This window comes from Lethenteron reissneri, chromosome 47, assembly GCF_015708825.2.
Source record: "Lethenteron reissneri isolate LAM-NWPU_2019-01 chromosome 47, ASM1570882v1, whole genome shotgun sequence".
Taxonomy (NCBI): domain Eukaryota; kingdom Metazoa; phylum Chordata; class Hyperoartia; order Petromyzontiformes; family Petromyzontidae; genus Lethenteron; species Lethenteron reissneri.
This window is the reverse complement of record NC_083825.1, coordinates 4,033,789-4,057,177: the sequence shown is the minus strand read 5'-3', so window position 1 is coordinate 4,057,177 and position 23,389 is coordinate 4,033,789. Positions and strand designations below refer to the sequence as shown.

General features: G+C 47.0%; 1 protein-coding gene across 1 annotated transcript in view; it reads right to left on the bottom strand.

Annotated features, from left to right (window-relative positions):
- CFI (complement factor I) overlaps positions 1–23,389 on the bottom strand; it is a 28,615-nt gene that overhangs the window by 2,100 nt on the left and 3,126 nt on the right. Inside the window, exons 2-13 of the mRNA XM_061571124.1 lie at positions 21,532–21,634; positions 18,809–18,873; positions 17,428–17,620; positions 16,135–16,279; positions 14,568–14,755; positions 13,349–13,459; positions 11,074–11,208; positions 9,307–9,327; positions 7,919–8,034; positions 7,074–7,180; positions 2,954–3,225; positions 774–887 (exon numbers count right to left, since the gene is read on the bottom strand). Of these exons, the coding sequence (XP_061427108.1) occupies positions 774–887; positions 2,954–3,225; positions 7,074–7,180; positions 7,919–8,034; positions 9,307–9,327; positions 11,074–11,208; positions 13,349–13,459; positions 14,568–14,755; positions 16,135–16,279; positions 17,428–17,620; positions 18,809–18,873; positions 21,532–21,634 (1,570 nt within the window). The remainder of the gene's footprint in view (positions 1–773; positions 888–2,953; positions 3,226–7,073; positions 7,181–7,918; positions 8,035–9,306; positions 9,328–11,073; positions 11,209–13,348; positions 13,460–14,567; positions 14,756–16,134; positions 16,280–17,427; positions 17,621–18,808; positions 18,874–21,531; positions 21,635–23,389) is intronic.

Genomic DNA, 23,389 nt, shown 5'->3' with positions numbered 1-23,389 from the left:
CTGCTAATCGGAGGTGCGGGGAAAGGACAACAAACTAAATACATAAAGCAGTTCTAAAGAAATGCGTTGTCAAACTAGATTTTAAAGTGGATAGCTCCAGTGGCTTCCTAGTATCAGAAGGAAGAGCGTTCCAGACGGCCGCAGAAGCACATCTGAAAGCAGCGCGACGGCTAGACACGTGACATCACCAAGATTGCACTTCATACTTTGTTCATCTTAACCATTTACATGACCACAGTCGGGGAACCTCTGTGATAAAATCGTAGCCTTTAAGTATGATTAAGCAAGCGATTAAAACACGTCCATTCAACTAAAAACAGCTTCGCCGTATAAACAAAACTCGTTACGCGTTGCCGTAGAGCATTGTTGGTAAAGGCAAATAAATATGGGCAGAACTCTGTTCTGGGTTTCAATGTAATTTAATTAAATGTGCTTTAGTCCCATCAGCCTTTTGGTTTACCAGGCCAATATTATCCAGCATGATTTATGGTGGCAGGGTGAGATGATGTCTAATTGCAGATCGTTAATGAGATTATGTGGGAGACAAACCCAAGTCTTGCTATTCCATGCAGTTTGCAACGGCTAAATAAAAAAAAATGTGTTTTATAATTGCTACATTTATGATTGATTATGATTGGATTTCGAGATATTTGGTTCACCCCAATTTTTTGTCATGAAGCTGGGGCAATTAAGACGCTTGGGGTGCTAAACTTTTTCTTAGATTGCTTATGCATAGCGCCGTCACTGGACGCAAGACACAAAACTTCCGTTACCTGCGCAGTCCATCCCATCCATGAAGTACTGATTGTAGATTTTGGAGCAGTTTGCGATGAGGTTCACGTCAACCCAGCGCAAGACATCGGGGTGTTTATTGGACGACTGCAAGTCTGACGGGAGAGAATCGGGCACTGATAAGAAAGTTTAACATACATGCCTGCGTGGGCAATATCATTCAAAAGTGATTTTTGGGTCAGATACGTTGTTTAAATGAAACAACACTTGGCGTTTTATCTGTGCGGAATGACACCCCCAAAATCTATTATTAGACACTAAGGTAACTTTCTGAATGCATATTTTAACACAATACTTTTTTCGTGGAGTTAAGCATCAGAGATTCTGGTAGTAGGTCCCTTAAAAGACTATGGCACGAGCCTCCTTGACATTACCTCCACAATGAGGCATTGAGTAATGGATTTTTAAGAGAGTAATAAAAAAAAAATTTCTTTCCCCCAGTTTGTAATCCCAATTGTGCTCTGGACTTCATGCAATGAGACAAAATATCCATTTGGATCTAATGCAGAGCAGTGTGATCAATCGCGTTCGAGAATGGCCACACGGAGCTGTTACAGAGCTTCATCTGAGGCTCCTACACGTGGCCTGTGGTCAACACATCGTGAAGCGGCACTTTCCCACCCGCCCTGCCACCCAGGGTAACCTCCGGGGGTAATTTTCATTGAACGAGCCAAGCTGATATTTAAAATTGGCTGGAATTTGGACAAATCAAACGCAAACTCAAATTCAATGTGATGGAGTTTTTGTTTGTTTGTGTTGTTTGTTGTGCAGTCATCGGTGAGCTGAGACCGTTAACTCGGCACACTTGAGAATCCGGTTTAATCGCTGGTGGCTAAAGCCTTTTCTATATTTGAAGCTTTCGTGACTGCAAGGATTCATATTCTTGGGTTTTTTCGGTAAAGTCACGTAGGTAAAAAATTTAAATTAAAAAAAGTAAAATTAAATAAAAATAAAATAAAAATCACGACGTTTCGGAGGCAACACAAGCTTCCGTCTTCAGGTGGAACCGTCACAGCACGATAGCTGTATCAAGTAAGATAAATTCTCTCTAAAGCCTTTGTTTTGAACCACGCGTCTCAGCGTGTGTCGGCTCATCAAGTGTTTTGGTTTGGCCATGTTTTGTTTGTTGTAGTACGGAGTTAGCTGTCTTTTCCTGGATTTTCTGTTTGCGCATAGTCACTTGAAGATGTTTTCTTGTTCATGTTTTTGTTTTGTTGCGGTTGCACCCGATTCAAGAGCCGAATGGCTCACAGGGCTATACCAAATAAACTGAAACTGAAACCTCCAGGGCAATAACTGGCTAAATCTCGCAAAGCGGAGATGTTTTATATTAAACACCACTCCTTATTGGGGGTTGTCGCGATGTGGGAACACGACGTGTCACGCTATACCAAGCCTATGCCAATTGCAATGTGGGTAAAAAAAATGGTTTTGTCGTGATTTCATTGTTCGTTTATATATATTACCAATATTCCCCTACTAAATATTTCACGAAGATAATTAAAGTTTTCGGCAAACAAAAAACCCATTGGAATTTCTTCTTTCGTGTGGCATTTTTGTGGATTGCAACAGATTACCAATTAAAATAGCACTTTGTAAAATGTTTTCCGAAGTAAATAATATTAATATTTTTTACCAACATCTCCAAACTAAATTTTTACGAAGTAACAAGCATAGATCATTATGAAAGTTCTCGGTAATTTATTTTTTAATATTAACAATTAAAATAGCACTTTGTAAAATATTTTCTGAAGTAAATTACCGTGAAGTGGTTTTGACGTCATGATTTTAGCAGCTTATTTAATTGTTCAATCATGTCTCGTGTAACTGACAGCACGTGCATTATATGTGCTAAAGTTGCAACGATTAGAGGACGCGTGGTGTGCTTATGTTGTGTGAACTGCAGTTGAAGAACTTCAATGATCCTTCACACCCAATGTGCAGCAAAACAAAGCATCATCAACATGGCAACGCAAAATATCGTTGCACAAAATCACGGGAGGATTTTTTATCGTAATAATCGCCACACCGCGAAATTGATATCGTAACGTATCCTATCGTGAATACAATTCACATCACGGCAACTTTTACCTTTTTAGCACCGCGGCGTGTGTGAGCGTGCGCGTAAGTTGCCCGCGACATTTCCAAACCGAACACTCACCACGAGCAGTGCCCCAGCCCGACACGTAGCACGTATGATGCCTCTCGAACTGCAGCGGCGAGCGCGGCAGGCAGGCAGGTGACACGTACCGAGAGTACTGGTACTGCTGGTTGTACATGCGCAGCTTCAGCAGCGCAATGTCGTGCTGGTTTGTGTTGGCGTTGTAGCCAGAGTGGATCGTCACGCTCTCCACTGACATGCTGTCTTGCGACTCTTCTTTCGTGTTGCGCGAGTGCTCGCCCAGACGGACGCGCATGTTCGCACGTCCGAATCTAATCGCCCCAAAAAAATAAATGAGAATGTGGTCAGCAACTTCATTTCAGGCCAGAACTCAGTGCCGGGAATTGCTTTGGCACCCAGCCACATCCATCTCGCATTGTGTTGTCCTGAGAATGTGTTTGTTTATAAACCTGTTCATAACATTACATGAATAGAGGGTACGATAACGTATGCTTATTTTGTGTATGTTTTTTATTTAGACTGGAGTAATCCGATGAGCTATGAAGCTCTTTCGCACAGATGTCCTACTCCAAGACAGCTTAGCAGCGTTGCGGAAAATACCGAGCGAAGAATTAATCCCGGGCTGTTATTTTATGCGAGAATTGTTACGGTGGCGAGATGTTAACTACCTCGCCTGGTATACAGGATGTCGTGGGTTCGATCCCGACTCTGACGCCTGTATATAGTATTTGGAGTTTGCGTGTTCTCCCCGTGGTCGTGTGGATTTTTCTCAGGGTCCTCCGGTTTTTTTCCCTCCACAGCTCATTTCAAAGCACATTCCTGCGGAGGGAGCTGGTAGGAACGTTGGGTTGCTCGGTCAATGGCCAGGGTCAACGGCGGCGTGGTGTATTCCGCAAATATGGCCGACTTTGAGGGCGGGCACAAGCCGGCGTGAGTAGGTGAAACGTTGAGTTTTATAAGGGCACCACGGGGTGACCAGCCCCTCCCCACCCAGCACCACCCCTCCCACCCCCCACCCACCCCACCCAGCCCCTCCCCACCCTCCCCTCCCCACCCAGCCCCTCCCCACCCTCCCCACCCAGCCCCTCCCCACCCTCCCCTCTCCACCCAGCCCCACCCCTCCAAAATTTTGGATGCACGATGGACGGACACAATAATCCCCTGTGGGCTGGTGGAACCAGGAGGTTCCTACCAATAAACTCGCGAGAACACGCAGTCGTCTAGCATGGTTGGCATTCACCGCCCCGGTGTAAGGTATTAGGCTGCTGTAAGTATTTAAAGTATTTGGCTGCTATAAATTTCCACGTGATAAGCCACTTCGTTGGGCTATCATTTGTGGCCAGGTCGCTTCTGAAAAAGGAGCTCAGTGGGCATTATCTGATAAAATAAAAAATGTTTCATATTCCTTGGATCTTTCGGTAAAGTCACGTAGAACAAAAGAAAATGAACAAAAAACTACGACGTTTCGATCGCAACACAAGCAATCGTCATCTGATGAGGATTGCTTGCGATCGAAACGTCGTAGTTTTTGTTAATTTTGTTGTTCTACATGACTTTACTCAAAGACCCAAAGAATAGGAATTCCTGCAGTCACTAAAGCTTTAAGTCCAGAGCTGAGCCACACTGGGATAGCAGCACAGTACACTGCTAAAGAGGAGCACGGAGCCGCATGTGCCTCATCTTATTTTGTCGCGAGGATGCTGCAGTGGTGTGTGCTGCGGTGTGCAAAGCACACACGTGTGTGAATCGTCAGTTTAACACGGAAGTCGCGAAAGTGATGACGTCATCTTGCCCTATTTAAGACCGGACGCAGGTGGATTGCTTCACTATTCTGGCAAATCGCCTGACGATGCTGGATGTCATTTCCAACGAGACGTCGTACTCAAATATGTATTGTTGTGGATTTACTCTCCAACACAGCGGTGGGTATGAAGTCGTAATTAATCGTTGTTTACATGACAGACCTTACTGGCTGTGTCGGGTGGTCGAGGGTTATGACACATTTATACTGATGTAGTGGTTCAACGCGCGCATATTCTGGAACGACTGCATGTCCGCGCTGGGTGGCCAGAAGAGGCGGTTGGTGAACATCATTGGGGGGATTTCGAGAGCAGCTAAGGTCAGGACGACCGTTGGGGTAATTCTGTTGGGGTAAACAAGGGGGGAGTCGGACCGGCATTTGATAAGACCAGTATCCACCAATCATAGAGGGTCCTCTAGAGAATGTTCCGGAAGGGGTCGCGAGGGATATATAAGACGGGCAAAATGAGCCCGAGAGTGAAGTTGATGAAGACAGAAGACGAGAGAAGCTGAAGTCGGACCCGCCAAGCTAGTTAGGCTGAGAGTAGTCCTGTGTGGAACTGGGTAGGCTAGGATAGGGTTGCTAGGGGTAAGCGCAGTCCGTACGTCGGCACGCTTGACCCCCGGGGCTACCGTGGTATCGACCCGCTGAGACAGCGAGACACGGCAGCTGGGAGGGGTGAAACGGGGCGAGTAGTGAATAGGATAAGGACGCGGCGAGTGAGGGAGCGAACGAGCGACGGGCGGCAAATCCTCGGCTTAGCTAACAAGTGTTATGTAACGAACTGTAATAAAGTGGCCTAAATTTACAACACTACACTAACGTGATCTAACCCAAAAAACTTTATTATGAATGTGTGAATGGTGCGCAGGGTTACCAGATGTCGTCAAAGAATAGCGCTCATCATTGAACTTCCTTGTCTTTACGATGAACTCTATTTAATAAGAGCTGAACAGCGGATATCTGACGCGCCAAATCACATGAAACGCGCGATGCCGGCGTTTCCGAGAGAGAAAAAAACATCGAGTGAGAAATTAAACCCTGACGAGGGCACATAAAGAGAAACTATTTTCACTTCACAAGCACGTGCTCATGATAATATACTCTTTGGTTATTTTTTTTAGCCTTCACTTGATACAGTAATTTTGCTGTGACGGTTCCACCTGAAGACGGAAACTTGTGTTGCCTCCGAAACGTCGTGATTTAATTTATTTAAATTTTTTACCTACGTGACTTTACCGAAAAACCAAAGAATATGAATCCTTGCAGTCACGAAGACTTCAAATCTAGAATTCATGATAATAATCATTGACATTTGCAAGGAGCATTTCATCCGTAGATGCCAATGCGCCAGGGTGTATGGAGATGCAGGAAATAAACAGAACCTGCAGGGCAGGGCCAGATTAAGGTTCTTGAAGGCCCTCGGCACTTCTGTTTCGTAGGCCTTCAGTGATAACTCTCTACAATTGATACTGCTGCTGCCCCATGTGACTACCGCCACTCGCTTGCTTCACGCGGTACTTCGTCCACCCGCTGGACAGATGTCATGACTGCCGGTACGCTCATTATTTAATCTGTGCCCTAATTCGATGGGAGCGCGCGTGCTGTGTGTCGCAGATCAGCAGATTTAGATTGAAATGGTTGTACAAAAAAAAGCAAGGTAGCCCTCAAAATTATTACAAGCGAAAGTTTCTTCAACAATTTATTTTTACCGTGATTATCGTATCGGATGGCGCAACTTTAAAAAGGATATTCATATTCTTGGTTCTTTCGGTAAAGTCACGTAGAAGGGAAATAATAAAATAAAATAAATATAAAACAATTAGAAATTATCACGACGTGTCGACTGCAACACAAGCAATCATCAGGTGTGAAATCCACAGCAAGAAAATTTGAAAAAAGTGGCGGTTTTTCCTAAAGTCAGCACCACAGACAGCGATTTGGCAGTTGGCCAGATGAAATTTAAAAAGGATGTTCACTTTTTATTTTTTATGATACAAACAAAAAAATACACGGTGCCTATTGGATAATACGGCCCTGCTGAAGTTTAAACGGCCAGAACTAGGCGGGTGGGGTCAAGGCCACTTTAGATAAGTGTTTTCAGGGACAGGACTTAAATATTGCGAACGATTCTGAGAGTCTTATTAGGCGAAGAGTTCCAAAGCTTGGGAGAGGTGCGCTGACGAAAGCCCCATCGCCCCAGGAAATGATCCTTGAACGTGCTTTGTTCATGCCACTGAGAGAGAGAGGAGAGAGAAGGAAAAGAGACTCCTGTGCAGGTGGAACAGACCTCAGGGGGTGGGAAACACCTTCACAGGGGGGGGGGGGCTATAGGGGAAATGCCTTGGGATCACTCACCCCACGCAGTGCGCTGCTGTCAGCACCCAGTGACTGCCCAGGTACACGGCGCCGCACGTCCAAACGAACTTTTCTTTGAGCACCGCCGCTTGCCACGGAAATTGACCCTTACCGCATGAAAAAAATGAAGGTGGGTTTCACAAGGGGAATAGAAAGGTGAATGATTATTTCAGCGGACATTTGGTGATCAAGAGCCATTGCTTTTTCCACAGAGCAGCTGACGAAAAACGAACTCCCGGAGTTGGAGACTGAGAGAAGCGGACGACGTCTCAAGTTTCACGTTTCTGGCTTATTTCTGTCTCGCCAGGTGGGAACTCCAGAGACCAGGATATGGTCTCATTTGCACGAGTGACCTGGAGCAGTAGCCTGCCAGTAGGGGGACAATGACTGCTCTGCGTAATCCCAAATCAGTAAGTTGCGGTGTAACTTTCAAACTTGGGCAAATGTGGACCTTGACGCGGACACACAACGGCCTGTTCTTGTGAATGGCATTGCGAGATCTTTAACGCCTGCTGTTACGGGGTTTACTATAAAGACCATTGTTTGCGTTGCCATGGCCACAGTCACAACGTGGCTTGTCTTTAATTCTCCATTTCGTGGAGGAGATGTGCGTGCGGTTGGTGGTCACACCAGTGTCTTAGAGAAGGAGGGGGGGGAGGGGGTGGAGGATGAGGAATGTCAAAGCCAGGAGGCACGACAACGTTTGAAATGGCAAACGAGGTTTTTATTCTCGACGCCCGCGTCATTCCACTCTGTTCGCCGGCGTTCCAGTTCGCATCCAAGACGACGTCCGTGACCTTTGTGACCCGGAGGAGGAGAGATGCGTCGCGCTCGCAAAGCGCTACCTGCTCGGCGTTCTTGCCGCCGATGAGTCTGCGTACTCTCCCGGGAGGAGGGGCGTGCGGCTGGAAGGTCGAGTTGCCACAGATCAGCTCTTGGGCCTTCGTGACCTCCGCTCTCTCTTCAGCGACGGGGGAGACGAACAGAGCATGAACGTTAAACATTCACATTTCTTGTTCGATTTAAAGCTTTCGTGACTGCAGGGATTCATCTGCTTGGTTCTTTCGGTAAAGTCACGTAGAAGGGAAATAATAAAATAATAAAAATAAAACATGATAAAATAAAAAAAATTCTCACGACGTTTCGGCCACAACACAACGGCTGCTTGTGTTGTGGCCGAAACGTCGTGAGAATTTTTTATTTTATTATGTTTTATTTTTATTATTTTACTATTTATCCTTCACATTTCTTATTACAATAACGATTTCCACTTGTAACAAGCACAGGTGTTCGCTCACTCCTGTAGAGAGTAAGAGAACGGTGGAAATTTATATATGCCACCGATTTTAAATGCAACTCGGTCTAGAAGCCACCTTTTACTGGTAGGAACCTCCTGGTTACAGCAGACCACAGGGGATTATTGTGTCCGTCCGTCCGTCGTGCAGGGAGGGGCTGAGTGGGGATCGAGGGGATGGGTGGGGAGGGGCTGGGTGGGGAGGGGCTGGGTGGGGAGGGGAGGGTGGGTAGGGGCTGGGTGGGGAGGGTGGGGAGGGGCTGGGTGGGGAGGGGCTGGGTGGGGAGGGGCTGGTCACCCTGTGGTGCCCTTATAAAACTCAACGTTTAACCTACTCACGCCGGCTTGTGCCCGCCCTCACAGTCGGCCATATTTGCGGAATACACCACGCCGCCGTTGACCCTGGCCATTGACCGAGCAACCCAACGTTCCTACCAGCTCCCTCCGCAGGAATGTGTTCTATGTACCACTCAGTCTGTATTTAGCCGCTTATTCTGTTGTTCCACTCGGTCCACTGAACGGGTTTAAGGCAGTGACTGGAGAAAATGTGTTGCCCGTAGTGTGCAAAAACTCATCTTGCTGTGATTTGCTTACTCATGTAAAAGCGGGAGCTGCATCATTGTTTTTAATTATAATATCACTCAAGTATTGGTGGGGGGAGAGGGCGGGGGGGGGGGCAGGGCTGGGTGGCGCGTCTTACTTCTCGGTGGGGTTTGTTTGTGTGCCGATAATAAAACGCCACAAATTTGAAGCAGATAAGTGCACCGCCTCCTACACCAGCGTAAGACAATCGTGTACAGGGATATATATATAACTCCGATTTTTTTTATAAAAAAAAAATATGCTTTCCTATTATAACACGTGGTATTGACACAATTCAGGAGAGAAACTAAATTCGATTTTAGAAATAAACAAAAGTAGAAAAAGAATACTTCTTACCACGCAGTACACCTTTCAGTTCTGCAACAACAAAAACAACAACAACAACAACCTTGCATGTGAACTGAGCTGAGCTCGTGACCGAGAAAATTCGAGGTCTCATCGGGTCAAAAAAGAAATCACTTGCTGAGCACAGGCACCAAACCGCCGAGATGCCAACAACAAACAGCTCTATTGAAGGTGGAATGGATGGCAGTATAACACATCTCTTTAATGAACGATGGTTATTATAATAACAATAACGACCTGATAATGATTCTCACATTCAATAAGTGCGAGGGGAGAAGCAGCAAGAGAAGTATTGTGAGCTGCAGTGTGGTGAGTGAGTGGGTGGGTGAGTGTGTGGGTGAGTGTGAGTGAGTTATTGAGAGCTGCAGTATGGTGAGTGAGTGGGTGGGTGAGCGTTAGTGAGTTATTGGGATCTGCAGTGTGGTGAGTGAGTGGGTGGGTGAGTGTGAGTGAGTTATTGTGATCTGCAGTATGGTGAGTGAGTGAGTGGGTGAACGAGTGCGTTGTTGTGACCTGCAGTGTGTTGGTTGGACACCGTGTGGATGAGACTAAACAGTCAGTGGCTGGTTGACCAAGTCCTCCTCAACACGGGTGTAAAATCACGAGTGAAGTTGATGAGAACTGTAACCATGGTGGTAGCGATATAAGAGTGATAAGGAGGCAACTGGCTGCTGGTGAGGGAGCGAGTGCCTGGAGTGAATAGGTGAGTGCTGGACCATCAATCACCCTCACCGTTTCACCCTGAATTCTATCACGTGCAGTCATCAGAGGTCGCAAACGGGTTTTGATTCCTTACCCGTACCCGTACCCGGCCGCATCAGGGTCGCAAACGGGTACCCGTACCCGGCCGTACCCGTACCCTACCCGTACCTGGCCGGGTACGGGTAGAGTATGGGTACGGCCGGGTACTTGATTGCGACCTCTGGGATGAAGCCATGTTGCAGGCGCGGGTGGGTTAATTCTAGGAACTTGAATTGTGAGAAGGGACAAGACGTTGGGAAATGAGTGACAAACAGTTACTCACCAGTGACTCACGGTCTCCCTGTACCCGGCCGCACTAGGGTCACAAACGGGCACCCGTACCCGGCCGGGTACGGGTAGCCGGGTATCGGGTAGGGTACGGGTATCGGGTTCCTGGTTGCGACCTCTGGCAGTCATGCAGGAACTGGGTACTCCATTGGCAGATATGACAGCAGCAGTTTTCCAACTTCGGCCGAATTATTTTTTTATTGGTCACCCTGTGCCCTTAAAAATCTCGACGTTCATCCTACCAAGTCCCATCACAAGGGAGAAAACACCAAAAAAGAAACACCATTTTTTCCCCGTGTGGGTTGACAGCTATATTCAATTCTAGATTTGAAGCTTTCGTGACTGCAATGATTCATATTCTTAGGTTTTTTCGGTAAAGTCACGTAGGTAAAAAATTAAAATTAATAAAAGTAAAATAAAAATAAAATAAAAATCACGACGTTTCGGAGGCAACACAAGCTTCCGTCTTCAGGTGGAACCGTCACAGCACGATAGCTGTATCAAGTAAGAGAAATTCCAAGTAAACAGTCCTTGTATATATACTGGTTGAGGGTGGGAGGAGCCAAGGTAGGCCCTGGATATTATTATTGTGAGGTTCGGTGCGGCTGAAGCACGCTGTTAGGAATGAGCCTTTGTTGTGTAAACTGGTTGAAATCGGAGGTTCAACGTAGCACAGTCCACACAACCCACGTGTGCGCGCGCTCCGTTGAGGGACACATCTGCCGGTACCTGTGTTCGACTCGTGATCGCTTTGACCGCACGACGTTTCGTCCTCGCGGTTGTAACAGTCGTTCTCTCCGTCGCACACGAAGGCCCGCGGCACGCAGATCCCCGTGCTGCACCACAGCGAGTCGTTCTTGCACGCTGGGGGGGGGGGGGGAGAGAGCGCAACGGCGAGCCAATGAGATTCCCCTCTCACCCCGACAGGAATTTGAACTTAGAATATTTTTTGATGGCAAGGTGAATACGCCAACGACAATGCCGCCTGGTCGGAATGTAAACATTGCCCTACCGAACAGAAGATTTATCCTGAAAAAAATCCGATGAGCTATGAAGCTCTTTTCACAGATGCCCAGTAGGGTCAGGTCAGCAAGTTGCAACAACAAACAACGATAAAGTTATAAAATATAGAAAATGTGAGCAAGTCACCATAAATAAATGAAGGATATAACGAGAAGCTACGGCGGCGGTGGTTTGTGGTGGTGACGACGGTCAGCCAGCGACGAGATTCCCCTGGCCAACTCGGCGCGTCGTCGCTGTCCCGCGCTCTGCTCCGACACATGTCGCAACTTCGGGAGGGAGATCACCGTCGAGTTCTACCCGCCATAAAATGTGGTAACGTTGGGCCGCGGTTGGAAACGTTAGACCAACATTGGCCCAACGTCCCACGTTTACTGAGATGGGGCTCACTCGGTTCGCGGCTGAGCCTTCCTCGAGTCTGACTCCCGGTAGAGTCTACGGACGCAGTAGACACTGCGGTCCTGGAAATGGTACGGATGTAGCCTTTGGTGTCATGGTTAGCGCATTGCGCCTACAATTTAGAGGTCGCTGGTTCGATTCCATCTCATCTCATGGCGTGGCAGTTGAAACATTTTTTTTTTTAGTCGAGCGGCAGATACGCGTGTGGTGGGGTAAAGTGTGGGTACTCCAACCTGTCAAGCCGTTTGTCCAGCGTGGAAGATTAGGCCAAAATACCCTATGGATGGTCTCTCTCTCTCGTGGAGGCTCTTACGCCAGCAGTGGCTCGAGCAAGCAATTGCAGGGGCTACACCTTTACCTTTGTCACAGACAATGTTGATGTCGCGATTGGTGCCCTGGACTCAATAAACATGAGCGAGGTGGACTTATTCTGGCAATATTTGATGGCACGATTTAGCGAGAAAAGGCACGTGATCAGCGCCGTGGAAGGTTTGACGTAATATTTTCGGATTTATCTGAATGGAATGCTTTTATTTCCCATGATCCAAAATTTTGGATGTAGGGCCACATTCTCCAGGTTTTTAAAAAAGTTTTGGATTTTAACCCAAATTCTGGAACTAATAAGCAGGGCAAATAATTTCGCTCGTGGTGGCAAGATGTTATATCCTTCGCCTGGTAAGCAGGAGGTCATTGGTTCGATCCCAACCCTGACGCCTTACTTCAAATTTGGAGTTTGCATGTTCTCCCTGTGGTCGTGTGGATTTTTCTCCGGGTCCTCCGGTTTGTCCCTTCAATATTTAGAAACACGCCGTTTATAGTATTTAGCTGCTGCTATAAATTCCCACATCGGATGAGCCACTTCGTTGTGCCATCATTTGTGGCCAGGTCGCTTCTGAAAAAGAGCTACATAGCTCAGTGGGCCTCCTTAACTGGTAAAATAAAAAGTTTAGTTTAGTCATGTAGAGCAAAAGCTGTAATTTTACATTGAAATGGTCGAGCCAGACTATTGCGGCCAGGAGAAGTGAAGTGTATCTATATGATGCCTCCTCCTTCATATCGGGACCAATTTATAATAGTTTACCTATTTATCAAAGAGAGTCAGACTGAGTCATACGACACATTTTCAGGGAGGCGCGGGGAGGGGTGGGTTGTCCTTCATTGAAGGTTTTTTATTAAAAATATTCTTGGTTCCTTCGGTAAAGTCACTTAGAAGGGAAATAATACAATAATTATTATTGTATTATTTCCCTTCTTACGTGGTGACTGCAGGGATTCATATTCTTGGTTCTTTCGGTAAAGTCACTTAGAAGGGAAATAATAAAATATTTTTTTTTTTTATTTCCCTTCTACGTGACTTTACCGAAAGAACCAAGAATATGAATCCCTGCAGTCACGAAAGCTTTAAATCAAAATTCATGTCAAGATGTTTTCAGTAAACGAATGACGCACTGTGTTTATTTTCCACGCAGGAGCACCCGGCGAAATCCCCACCCGCCGGCGAGGGGGCAACGCTCGATGCCCCGCACGTTGCGCAACCGTGCCAATCGGAGGCGCTCTGTGACCGAGGCGAGTTTCGTGCGCTCACCTTTGCAGCAAACCTCGTCGCTCAGGTCGCCGCAGTCATTGTAGCCGTCGCACAGCCTCGCCTCGTCGATGCACTTCCCGTTGACGCACGTGAAGGAGTCGCCGGCGCACGCTGCGACGGAATGCGGGGTAAGCAAAACAAATATATAAACAAAATCGCGGTGTATCTTCTTAATTCTTTCGGTAAAGTCACGTAGGAGGAAAATAATAAAATGATAAAAACAAAACATAATAAAATAATTCTCACGACGTTTCGGCCACGTGACTTTACCGAAAGAACCAAGAAGACGAATCCCTGCAGTCACGAAAGCTTTAAATCGAAAATTAAAATCGCGGTGGTTTTACTGCTGCTCAATTGAGCAATCGAGCAGGCGATGTTTGCCCCATCTTTTGTTTTACAGCCCTAAGCCAGTGGTGGAAAGTCCACATTCCTATGGCAGGGGCTGAGGATATTCCACTGGGCAACCGCTGTTGATCTTTCCCCGCAAAAAACATAACTCTGATAATATATGCACTGTCCTTGAAATTGATTGGTCCACACCCGAGACAGCTTTTCTTAGAGCCTAGTCTCACATGGTGTTGGACCAGATGACGCCAAAAGGACAGTGCATACATTATCAGCGTTGTGTTTTTTGTTTGCATTCCGACCGCAGGTATTGTGGTCAATGCAAACATGACTCCTTGTAAAAAAGGTGTCAGTTTTGTTGCCAGATAAAAGGGTAAAAAACCAATTATCATATTTTGCTACTGGCAAAGGAGGTTCCAATGGACCAAAACATATTTTTAAACTTTTCACACGCTTTTATTTAACTTACTCTGTATGTGTCGTATCCAAAAATCTTGTAACTCAATTTCAACCGTATTCCCAATGTCGCATCGACTGCAAACTTGGTATAGGTGTGTCATACTGATGACAATACTATATTCTATCATTGAAAATAAAAAATAAATATTTTTAAACAATATTTTTAACGGCTCTAATTGCCCACGCTCAACTCACGTTGCCTGTAAATCACCACGTGGTCCCTTACGTCACGGCAAGCCTCGGGGAGCCACGCCCAGGGGCGGGGGATGTGGAAGGAGGGGAGGGGCGATGGGGGAAGGGGGCATGGGAAGGGGCAGCTCGGATAGTACATTTCATTAAAGCGTGGTTTTTAAAAAAAGTATTTAAAAATATTTGATTCTGTGCGGCTTGTAAAGTGCAGCACGAATCACCGAACCTCGTGCGCTCGCGCTGCATTTAACGGCGACTTTTGCTCTGCAGGAATGATCCTCCCCCTGCGTTCCGTCACCAACTTTGTAATGGCACTCGGACAAGCTGCTCTCGAAGCCTTTGCATCGCACGTGCGTCACGAACGACTGCTCGTCGGAGTCGGCGCACCCCAGGATCATCGTCTTCTCAGCTCCCCTGCGTCACGAACGCACGCACGCACGCGGCAGGGCGACGGGGGAAAGGGTAGCAACACCACACCATATTCTTAGGTTTTTTTGGGTAAAGTCACGTAGGTAAAAAACATTAAAAAGTAAAATAAAATAAAAAATAAAAATCACGACGTTTCGGAGGCAACACAAGCTTCCGTCTTCAGGTGGTACCGTCACAGCCACGAACAGCTGTATCAAGTAAATGAGAGATTGCAGAAGCTACCACTCTGTTTATATAATGGTTGGAGAAGGTGGTGGGGCAAGGGCCACATACTTTTATTAATATGGTAAGGTGAGGCTTAAGACTAAAAATAGACTTTACCGAAAAAACCTAAGAATATGAATCATTGCAGTCACGAAAGCTTCAAATCTAGAATTAACACCACACCACCACCACACACCATCGCAAGAGTTTCGATTTAAAGCTTTCGTGACTGCAGGGATTCATCTTCTTGGTTCTTTCGCTAAAGTCACGTAGAAGGGAAATAATAAAGTAATAAAAATAAAACATAATAAAATAATTCTCACGACGTTTCGGCCACAACGCAAGCAGCCGTCCTCAGGTGAAGAACAGGTCTGTCGGGAAGACAGCTTCGTCGTGAGAATTATTTTATTATGTTTTATTTTTATAATTTTATTATTTCCCTTCTACGTGACTTTACCGAAAGAACCAAGAAGATCGCAAGAGTTATCCGCATGGCAGTGGCCACGCACGTTGGGGGATCGCAGACATATTCTTAGGTTTTTTCGGTAAAGTCACGTAGGTAAAAACATTAAAAAGTAAAATAAAATAAAAAAAATAAAAATCACGACGTTTCGGAGGCAACACAAGCTTCCGTCTTCAGGTGGTACCGTCACAGCCACGACAGCTGTAAATGAGAGATTGCAGGATCGCAGACAGATGTTGTGAAACTCCCTTCCCGTGGGCATCCATGAGGTGCCCGTACCCTACCTGGCTTGCCAGGAGAATTCGGTACAGCAAAGTGTGGACTCCATCTGTTCCATCTCATCTCGAGTGCGGGGTATGCGTGTGTGTTTGTGTGCACGTACAGCGCGGGGAGTGGTGGGTGTCGCGATTAGCGCGCTGCGCTATGAACCCGGCGACCCAAGTTCGATTGCTGCTCACGACCATTATTTGAACCGGTCCTGGGCCTCCCGTAGGTCGAATCAGCCGGAAATGAGTATCTGGTGCGGTGTGTCAACATCGCCAATAGGGAGACAAAGGCGGTCAGGCGTAGTGCTGGTAGTGCTGGCAACCCACCCCCTCGTGTACCGTACCGGTGTTCATAGGTGCTACTCGCTAACAGCACTTGCCCTAACAGTCTGTTAAGGCTTTACGGGGGGATCTTTGTCTTGTGCACGTACAGCGGAAACCCCATCTGTCTGCAGGCCACATTTGCGTCCGTGATGCTCCAATCCTGGTCAGAAATTTGCATCGGCACTCCTCCGACGACCATTTGCACGAACTTGTACCCATCCGGAGCCTCCGTGAAGATAATATTTGAAACTTCTGCAAAGAGGTGAAACAAATAAAGCTCCGTTTTAACGACTGCATCGGAGTCGACGAAGCGGTATCCGTCGAGTTACGGGACACTCCCGGAAAGCACAACGCACCCTCCAAAAACTCGCGTGCCCGGTGGCAATAAAGTTTACACAGATCTGGTGATAATTTACGATCATTCTTAGATAGCCCCGAGCGTGCAGGTCGCATCGCAAAACGCCGAACGTCGCAGACTACGTTGGCGTCAAAAAATTGTACCAAAGCACGATACGGTAAAGTCCTCGCTTAACGCGCCCTGTGCCCACGCCACAACCCTTTTCTGCTACAACGCGGTTCTTTCATTCCGGGAACACTTTTAGCACAAGGCGGAACGCCCTCCGTTATCACGTGGAACACGCCCCTTTATAACACAGAACGCGCTCCGTTACAACGTTGAACACGCCCCTTTATAACACAGAACGCGCTCCGTTATAACGCGCTTTCTGAGCAGTCGACGACGAACTACTTTCTTGGGCGAAGCGGAGTGATGCGGTATGCGGATCGAGGCAGTGACGCGGCGGAGTACCCTCAGGTGTTTGCCCCGCCGTCTCGCTGCACGTGCCGTAGTGTGGCTCACCGTCTCTCGCCAGACTTGATCGTTGTCATTGTTTACGGGGGGGAAATTGTCTTTCGTTTGCCGCGCAACTTTTTAGGAACGCATCTCCTGCCGCGTTAAACGAGGACTACCTGTACGCGCGCACACGCACACAGTGGCGTGGCGGCTTTGTCGGGTTGACACGTGGTCAATTGTTCATTTCCTTTGTGCACCTGGTGCTCTCAGCGTGTGTAAAAGTCGCGCGTGTAAGTAATGAAAAAATTGTCACCATTGGAACCTCATTTGCCAGTAAAAAATATGATAATTTATTTTTTACCCTTCTATCTGGCAACAAAACTGACACCTTTTTTACAAGGAATCATGTTTGCATAGACCACAATACCTGCATTATGACTGCAGGTATTGTGGTCTATGCAAACATGACGCCTTGTAAAAAAAGGTGTCAGTTTTGTTGCCAGATAGAAGGGTAAAAAAACAATTCTCGAAAAAAATTGTCATCATTCGCTAAACAAGTAAATCAATCCCGGGATGACAACAATGACAACAATAACAACAACAACACCTTTGTCGGCGCATTGTCCGAAGTGAGAGAAGCCCTTCACGTATTTGAAGCATTCGGAGCTCTTGAGGTGACAGTAGGAAGGGATGTTCCTCTTGTCCAGCGAGCAGACAGGCTGCCTCAACTTGGGACACTTGTAAGCCGGCTTGCACAGGCATTGCCCCTTCACGCACTTCTGCCACGGCTTGCAGGGCACCTGCTCGCGACAAAGATGCGTCGTCGTCATCGTCGTCGTCCTTCTTCCATTAGAGGGGAGCGCTCCGTTTTGTAAAAAAAACAATTCTAAAAACGCATCCTCGTTAGGGCCCATCCATTTAGTACGTACACATGGAGGAGGAGGGGGTTAACCCAAATGCGTATGGGGGGGCTACTGACAATGTGCGTACGTATAGGAAACGGGAGGGGGGGTGAAGCCTTGAAGCCTCGATAATAATTTGTCTACTTGGGCCTTCAAATGAGTTTGATAGTCCGAGGGTGTGGACTATCTGTTTGCTTAAACACGTTAATATTATTAATCCTTGATCGTTTCTGCGTGGATTAAATATCGGCCGTTCTATAGGATTCGGGGGGAGGGGGGGGTTGTCAAGCGTACGTACGCAGGTAGGGGGGGGGGGTGTAGAAAGTCCGCGTGCGTACAGGGAGGGGGGGAGGGGTCAAGTTTTGACAGATTTTTGCGGACGTACTAAAATGGATGGACCCTTAGTGTCAGGAAATGCTGGCGTGGTGAGGTGAGCCTTCAGTAGTGATGGGGATGTGATGGGGGGGAGTCGGGTGGGGAGGTGGGGGGCTCAGCCCCCTAACCTCCTCACCGCCCCCCCCCCAGCTGCCCAACAGTTGAAGGCTCAGCCCCCCCAGGTGAGACAGGAGGTGTTGTGAAATCAGATAGCTGGCGAGAGATGGAGATAAGATATGGAGTTAGATTCAGCCAAGACAGAGATATAACGGACCCAAGACAAAGTGTGCGAGAAGATTAATGAGATTATTACTTTTTCGATTTAAAGCTTTCGTGACTGCAGGGATTCATCTTCTTGGTTCTTTTGGTAAAGTCACGTAGAATGGAAATAATAAAATAAAAATGTGGCCAAAACGTCGTGAGAATTATTTTATTATGTTTTATTTTTATCATTTTATTATTTCCATTCTACGTGACTTTACCGAAAGAACCAAGAAGATGAGATTATTCATGTTAACTCGCTGTTTTGTTACAGCAGCCTTGAGCTGATTTAGATATAGAAATATAAATATATAGAGAGAGGAGTGTGTGTGTTGGGGGGGGGGGGGTGAACCAGAGTTGGGGTGGCCACACAGAAATCACACGTGACTTACTGGAGGCATGATCTGAGTTAGATATTGAGACGTTGCCGGCCTTCACCGGATGCTTTACCTTGTCACAGGATTGGAGGGTGAGCTTCTCAGCGAGGCACTGGTAATCCACGTCCTTATTCACATCTGTAGCGCAGTCACGCGGATCGCAACTCAGGAGTTAGGGGCCGTCCATAAATGACGTCACGCGAGTTTGGACGATTTTTGACCCCACCCCCCCGAGTCACACGACGTCACAAAAAGTCAGACCCCCCCCACCTCAAATATTACGTCACAAAGATCTACCCCCCCCCCTAAAAAAAATAAAACATGCTTCAAATCGCTTTAAACTATTGTTATTGTAGTGCGTATTCAATGTGGCGCTGCACTCTGATGTTGTAGGAAAAAACATTCATTAAAAAGTCTATTTAATTAAGTAGAACGTGTTGTCTATATTTATTTAAAGTTGCGCATTTTGATGTGACGTCATATTTCTCACCCCCCCCCCCCCTCCTCGTCACACATCGTCATAAATGTCTGACCCCCGCCCCCCCCCCCCCCCTTGATGTCCAGTAGGGGCACTGGGTAAGAATATTACAACAAACAGGACAACAACACGATAGTAGTGCAAGTACAGGGAATGTAAACAATTCACCCAAACACATCTATATATAACAGTTAGTAGTTTCGTGTCTGATGTCCAGCAGACGATGTACCCTCAAGAGTTTGGAAAAACGTTGACACTCGCTGGCTATGTTTGAAAGTTGGTAATCATTGTAAACTACAATAGGCTTGCATAATGTACGTTGATTGACCATATCAATAACCCAACAGGCAATGGATACTCATTGCAATTTATATGCATTTATTAATCCCCCCCCCCGCTCCCCACATCACTCAAGAAGTGCTCACAAGTGATGCCATCACATCTCGCCCTCTATTTAAGGAATAAAACAGGAGGAGTCATGCACAAATCTGGCTGTCGCCTGATGAAGCTAGCCGTAATTACTGGTGAAACGTCGTACTCCGATTATAAATGTTGTGGGTTTGCTCTCCAACACAGCGGTGTGTTGTACTACTAACGAATTGGCACGTTCTGTTTACGTGACAAACCTTACTAATTGGCTGTGTCTGGTGGTGGCGGGTTTAACGACACATTTATATATTTACGCGATCTAACCTCTATTATGAAAGGTGTCCAGTTGGGGGGGGTGGGCGCGTTGGCCCCCCGCAAACTCCACCCATGAGGCAGTGTCCATGCTCTCGGTCACGGCTAACATCAGTGGCAGGTGAGATTTGAACTGCTCTTGAGCTACCCCCCCACCCACCTCGCACTGACCACCAGACCAGCGGAGTGATGAAAGGGCAAATGTAATGGGTTCCGGAGACACTTGTAGAGGTAACTTCTTTATTACAATACAACACTCCAGCAGTCCTGATACTCTGTTACAGCCTAGGTACACAGCCTAGGTACACAGCCTAGGTACACAGCCTAGGTACACAGCCTAGGTACACAGCCTCGCGACATAGCCTAGGTACACAGCCTAGGTACACAGCCTAGATACACAGCCTAGATACACAGCCTAGGTACACAGCCTAGGTACACAGCCTAAATACACAGCTTAGGTACACAGCCTAGGTACACAGCCTACGTACACAGCCTAGATACACTACTCTGGCTACGCTCTGGGGTCCTCCGGCTACAATTTCCCTAGGGGAGGCTACCTGACCCGACCCAGCCAAGGTGCGGGTCTGAACTCTGGCTTCCTCGGAACTCGCCCTTACAAGGACGTAGAGCCGGGAGTCCCAGATTGGGAAGATTGGTTGGGCCCTCAGTGGTCTAGCGGTGGGTGGAAGGCCGGCTTGTAAGCCCACTCGCCACGTGCACGTATGTCTATTTGTTTCATACGATCATATTCTTAGGTTTTTTCGGTAAAGTCACGTAGGTAAAAAATTAAAATTAATAAAAGTAAAATAAAATAAAAATCACGACGTTTCGGAGGCAACACAAGCTTCCGTCTTCAGGTGGAACCGTCACAGCCCGACAGCTGTGTTGCCTACGAAACGTCGTGATTTTTATTTTATTTTACTTTTATTAATTTTAATTTTTTACCTACGTGACTTTACCTAAAAAACCTAAGAATATGAATCATTGCAGTCACGAAAGCTTCAAATCTAGAATTAATTCATACGATCACACAATGTGATAGAGAGAGAGATAACATAAAATTCTTCACGTCACGTTCCTGGGGCGAGAGTGACAATTTGCCACGAATTTTTATTCGCCGCATTGACGAGGTGCTCCGGAAAGTAAGATGTGACCCACGCGTGCGCCAGGTGGATCCGGTCTCACGCGAACACTGGGGCGTGATAAATCTTGACCCAAAGCTTTCGTGACTGCAGGAATTGATACTCTTTGGGTCTTTCGGTAAAGTCACGTAGATAGGTTCAAAGAAAATAACAAAAAATATTTAAAAAACTAGAACGTTTCGATCGCAACACAAGCGTTCGTCATCGATCGAAACGTCGTAGTTTTTTTTATATTATTTTTTGTTATTTTCTTTGAACCTATCTTCGTAACTTTATCGAAAGACCCAAATAATACTGGGGCGTGTTGTTAGGTTCGGTCCCAAATTTGTTCATCCGTCGCTGCTGATTGTGTCGTTTCTCCGTGGCAACCCCTCCCCCTGATAGATCTTAACAACAACAACAACAAATCTGAACATTTGAAACCAAATATGTGGAATTTACGATTCAATGATTGCGGCCAGTGGCGTTTTTTAACTGTTGTTTTGTTTTACCGACCGCGTTTCTTGGCGGCTGTGAGTGCCACGTCCGTCCGCTGCGTCGTGGTCGGAGTGCTTGCGTTGGTCGCGTTCCGAGTCACTGCCTTCTCTGGAGACTTCTTCTGCTCAAAGGTGGAGACAAAAGCCTCAATGCAGAGACCCACCACCAACCCTCCCCTCCTCCTCCCCCCCACCCCACACAACCGCTAGGTTCGAGGGCGGTGACCCTCCCCCCGGTGGCATCGTGGTTGTCACTCTATGGACCCACGGCTGCCCACCGTCTGGATGCGAAAAATTCCTGCCGGCAAAAAATTGCGTGCTCACTTCGACTTGGCGGTCGACGTTTGGCGTGGGGGGGGCGGGGGGCTGCGACCCCCCCTCCCCCTTCAAAGGAATACCGTCCCCTTCTCTCTCGTGGTCGCCTCTCCACCCCCCCCTCGCCATCCGTGGATCACAGAAATCAATCGACGAGACACGCCCCGGTTGTATGGCAGGCAGGATCAGTTGATGCGAACGCTGTCGCAAGAGGTCACACACTGTCTGTCGGGCGCAACGCATTGGGTGCGGAGTTTGCGGGGGAGGGGGGGCAGTGCAATGCCCCCTGCCCAAACTACTGAAAATGTATTTTCAGCATTTTGCAATTAAGATAAAAAAAGTATTATAATTATGCACCCGCGATTCTTAATGTGCGGGACAAAGCGAACCCCTACCCCCCCACTCCTCCTCCCCCATACGGCCGCAACGGTCCTTCGCTGGACTATGCGTGATGAATGAATGATGCGGTGATGAATGAATGACGCGGTGGCCCAGCGCGTCATTCATTCGCGGTTTGAATGTCGCGGCCGCCCTGTACGGAGCATAGAGCGTTGCTCCCTCGCGTGCGTGCGTGGGCTTTCTCAGGGTGACACCCCCCACCACCACGTGTATAATAAACACAACTCGTCATTCGTTGGCTGAAAACATCTACAAATTTAAAACTTCAATTAAAATTACGAGTCTTGAGACTCAGTGTGGCTCTCAATGATACATAGGTAAACTATTATAAATTGGTCCCGAGATGAGTCTTTTATACGAAGGAGGAGGCGTCATCACAGCGATACACTTCACTACTCCAGGCCAGAATAGTCTGGCTCAACTACCTGAATGTAAAATTACAGAGTTTGCTCTACGTGACGAAACTAAACTTTTTATTTTACCAGGTAAGGTCCACTGAGCTATGTAGCTCTTTTTCAGAAGCGACCTGACCGCCACAAATGATAGCTCAACGAAGTGGCTTATCGTCACGTGGACATTTATAGCAGCCAAATACTCTTAACATGAACATCAACCGTGCAAAGAAGATTCAAATAACGAAAAAATCAAAATACTTTCCTCGGTTGAATACCAATACAATACCGCTTTTCTAGGTCAACCCCATCGCCATCCTCCTGGGATCCACCACGTGATGAGCCTCGTGACTGTCAATGAGTAACACGTTTCACGTCTCTGCTTATTTTTCACTAAAAGTTCTGCCGAATCAAATTCCTGTAACTATTTTTTTGCAAAAACCCTCAAATATATTCCCCCCCTCCCCTAATCTGTGCTCTTATTTGCAAACTTTATCTGAAGGCCTTTAAATGCACAGGGACAAGCAAACAACCAAAACATTGATTTCGTTTTTTTTCCAGCATTTGTACAAACAAAAAAAGGGTCGGCCAACACCGCCCCAAGCCAGCGAGTAAACTCACATCCATGGAATGTTCTAGTCGTTACTTGAAACGGCGTGATTTGTATTTTTATTCATATCGACATACTGTGCAGAGGTCGCAAACGGGTTTTGATTCCTTACCCGTACCCGGCCGCACCAGGGTCGCAAACGGGTACCCGTACCCGGCCGT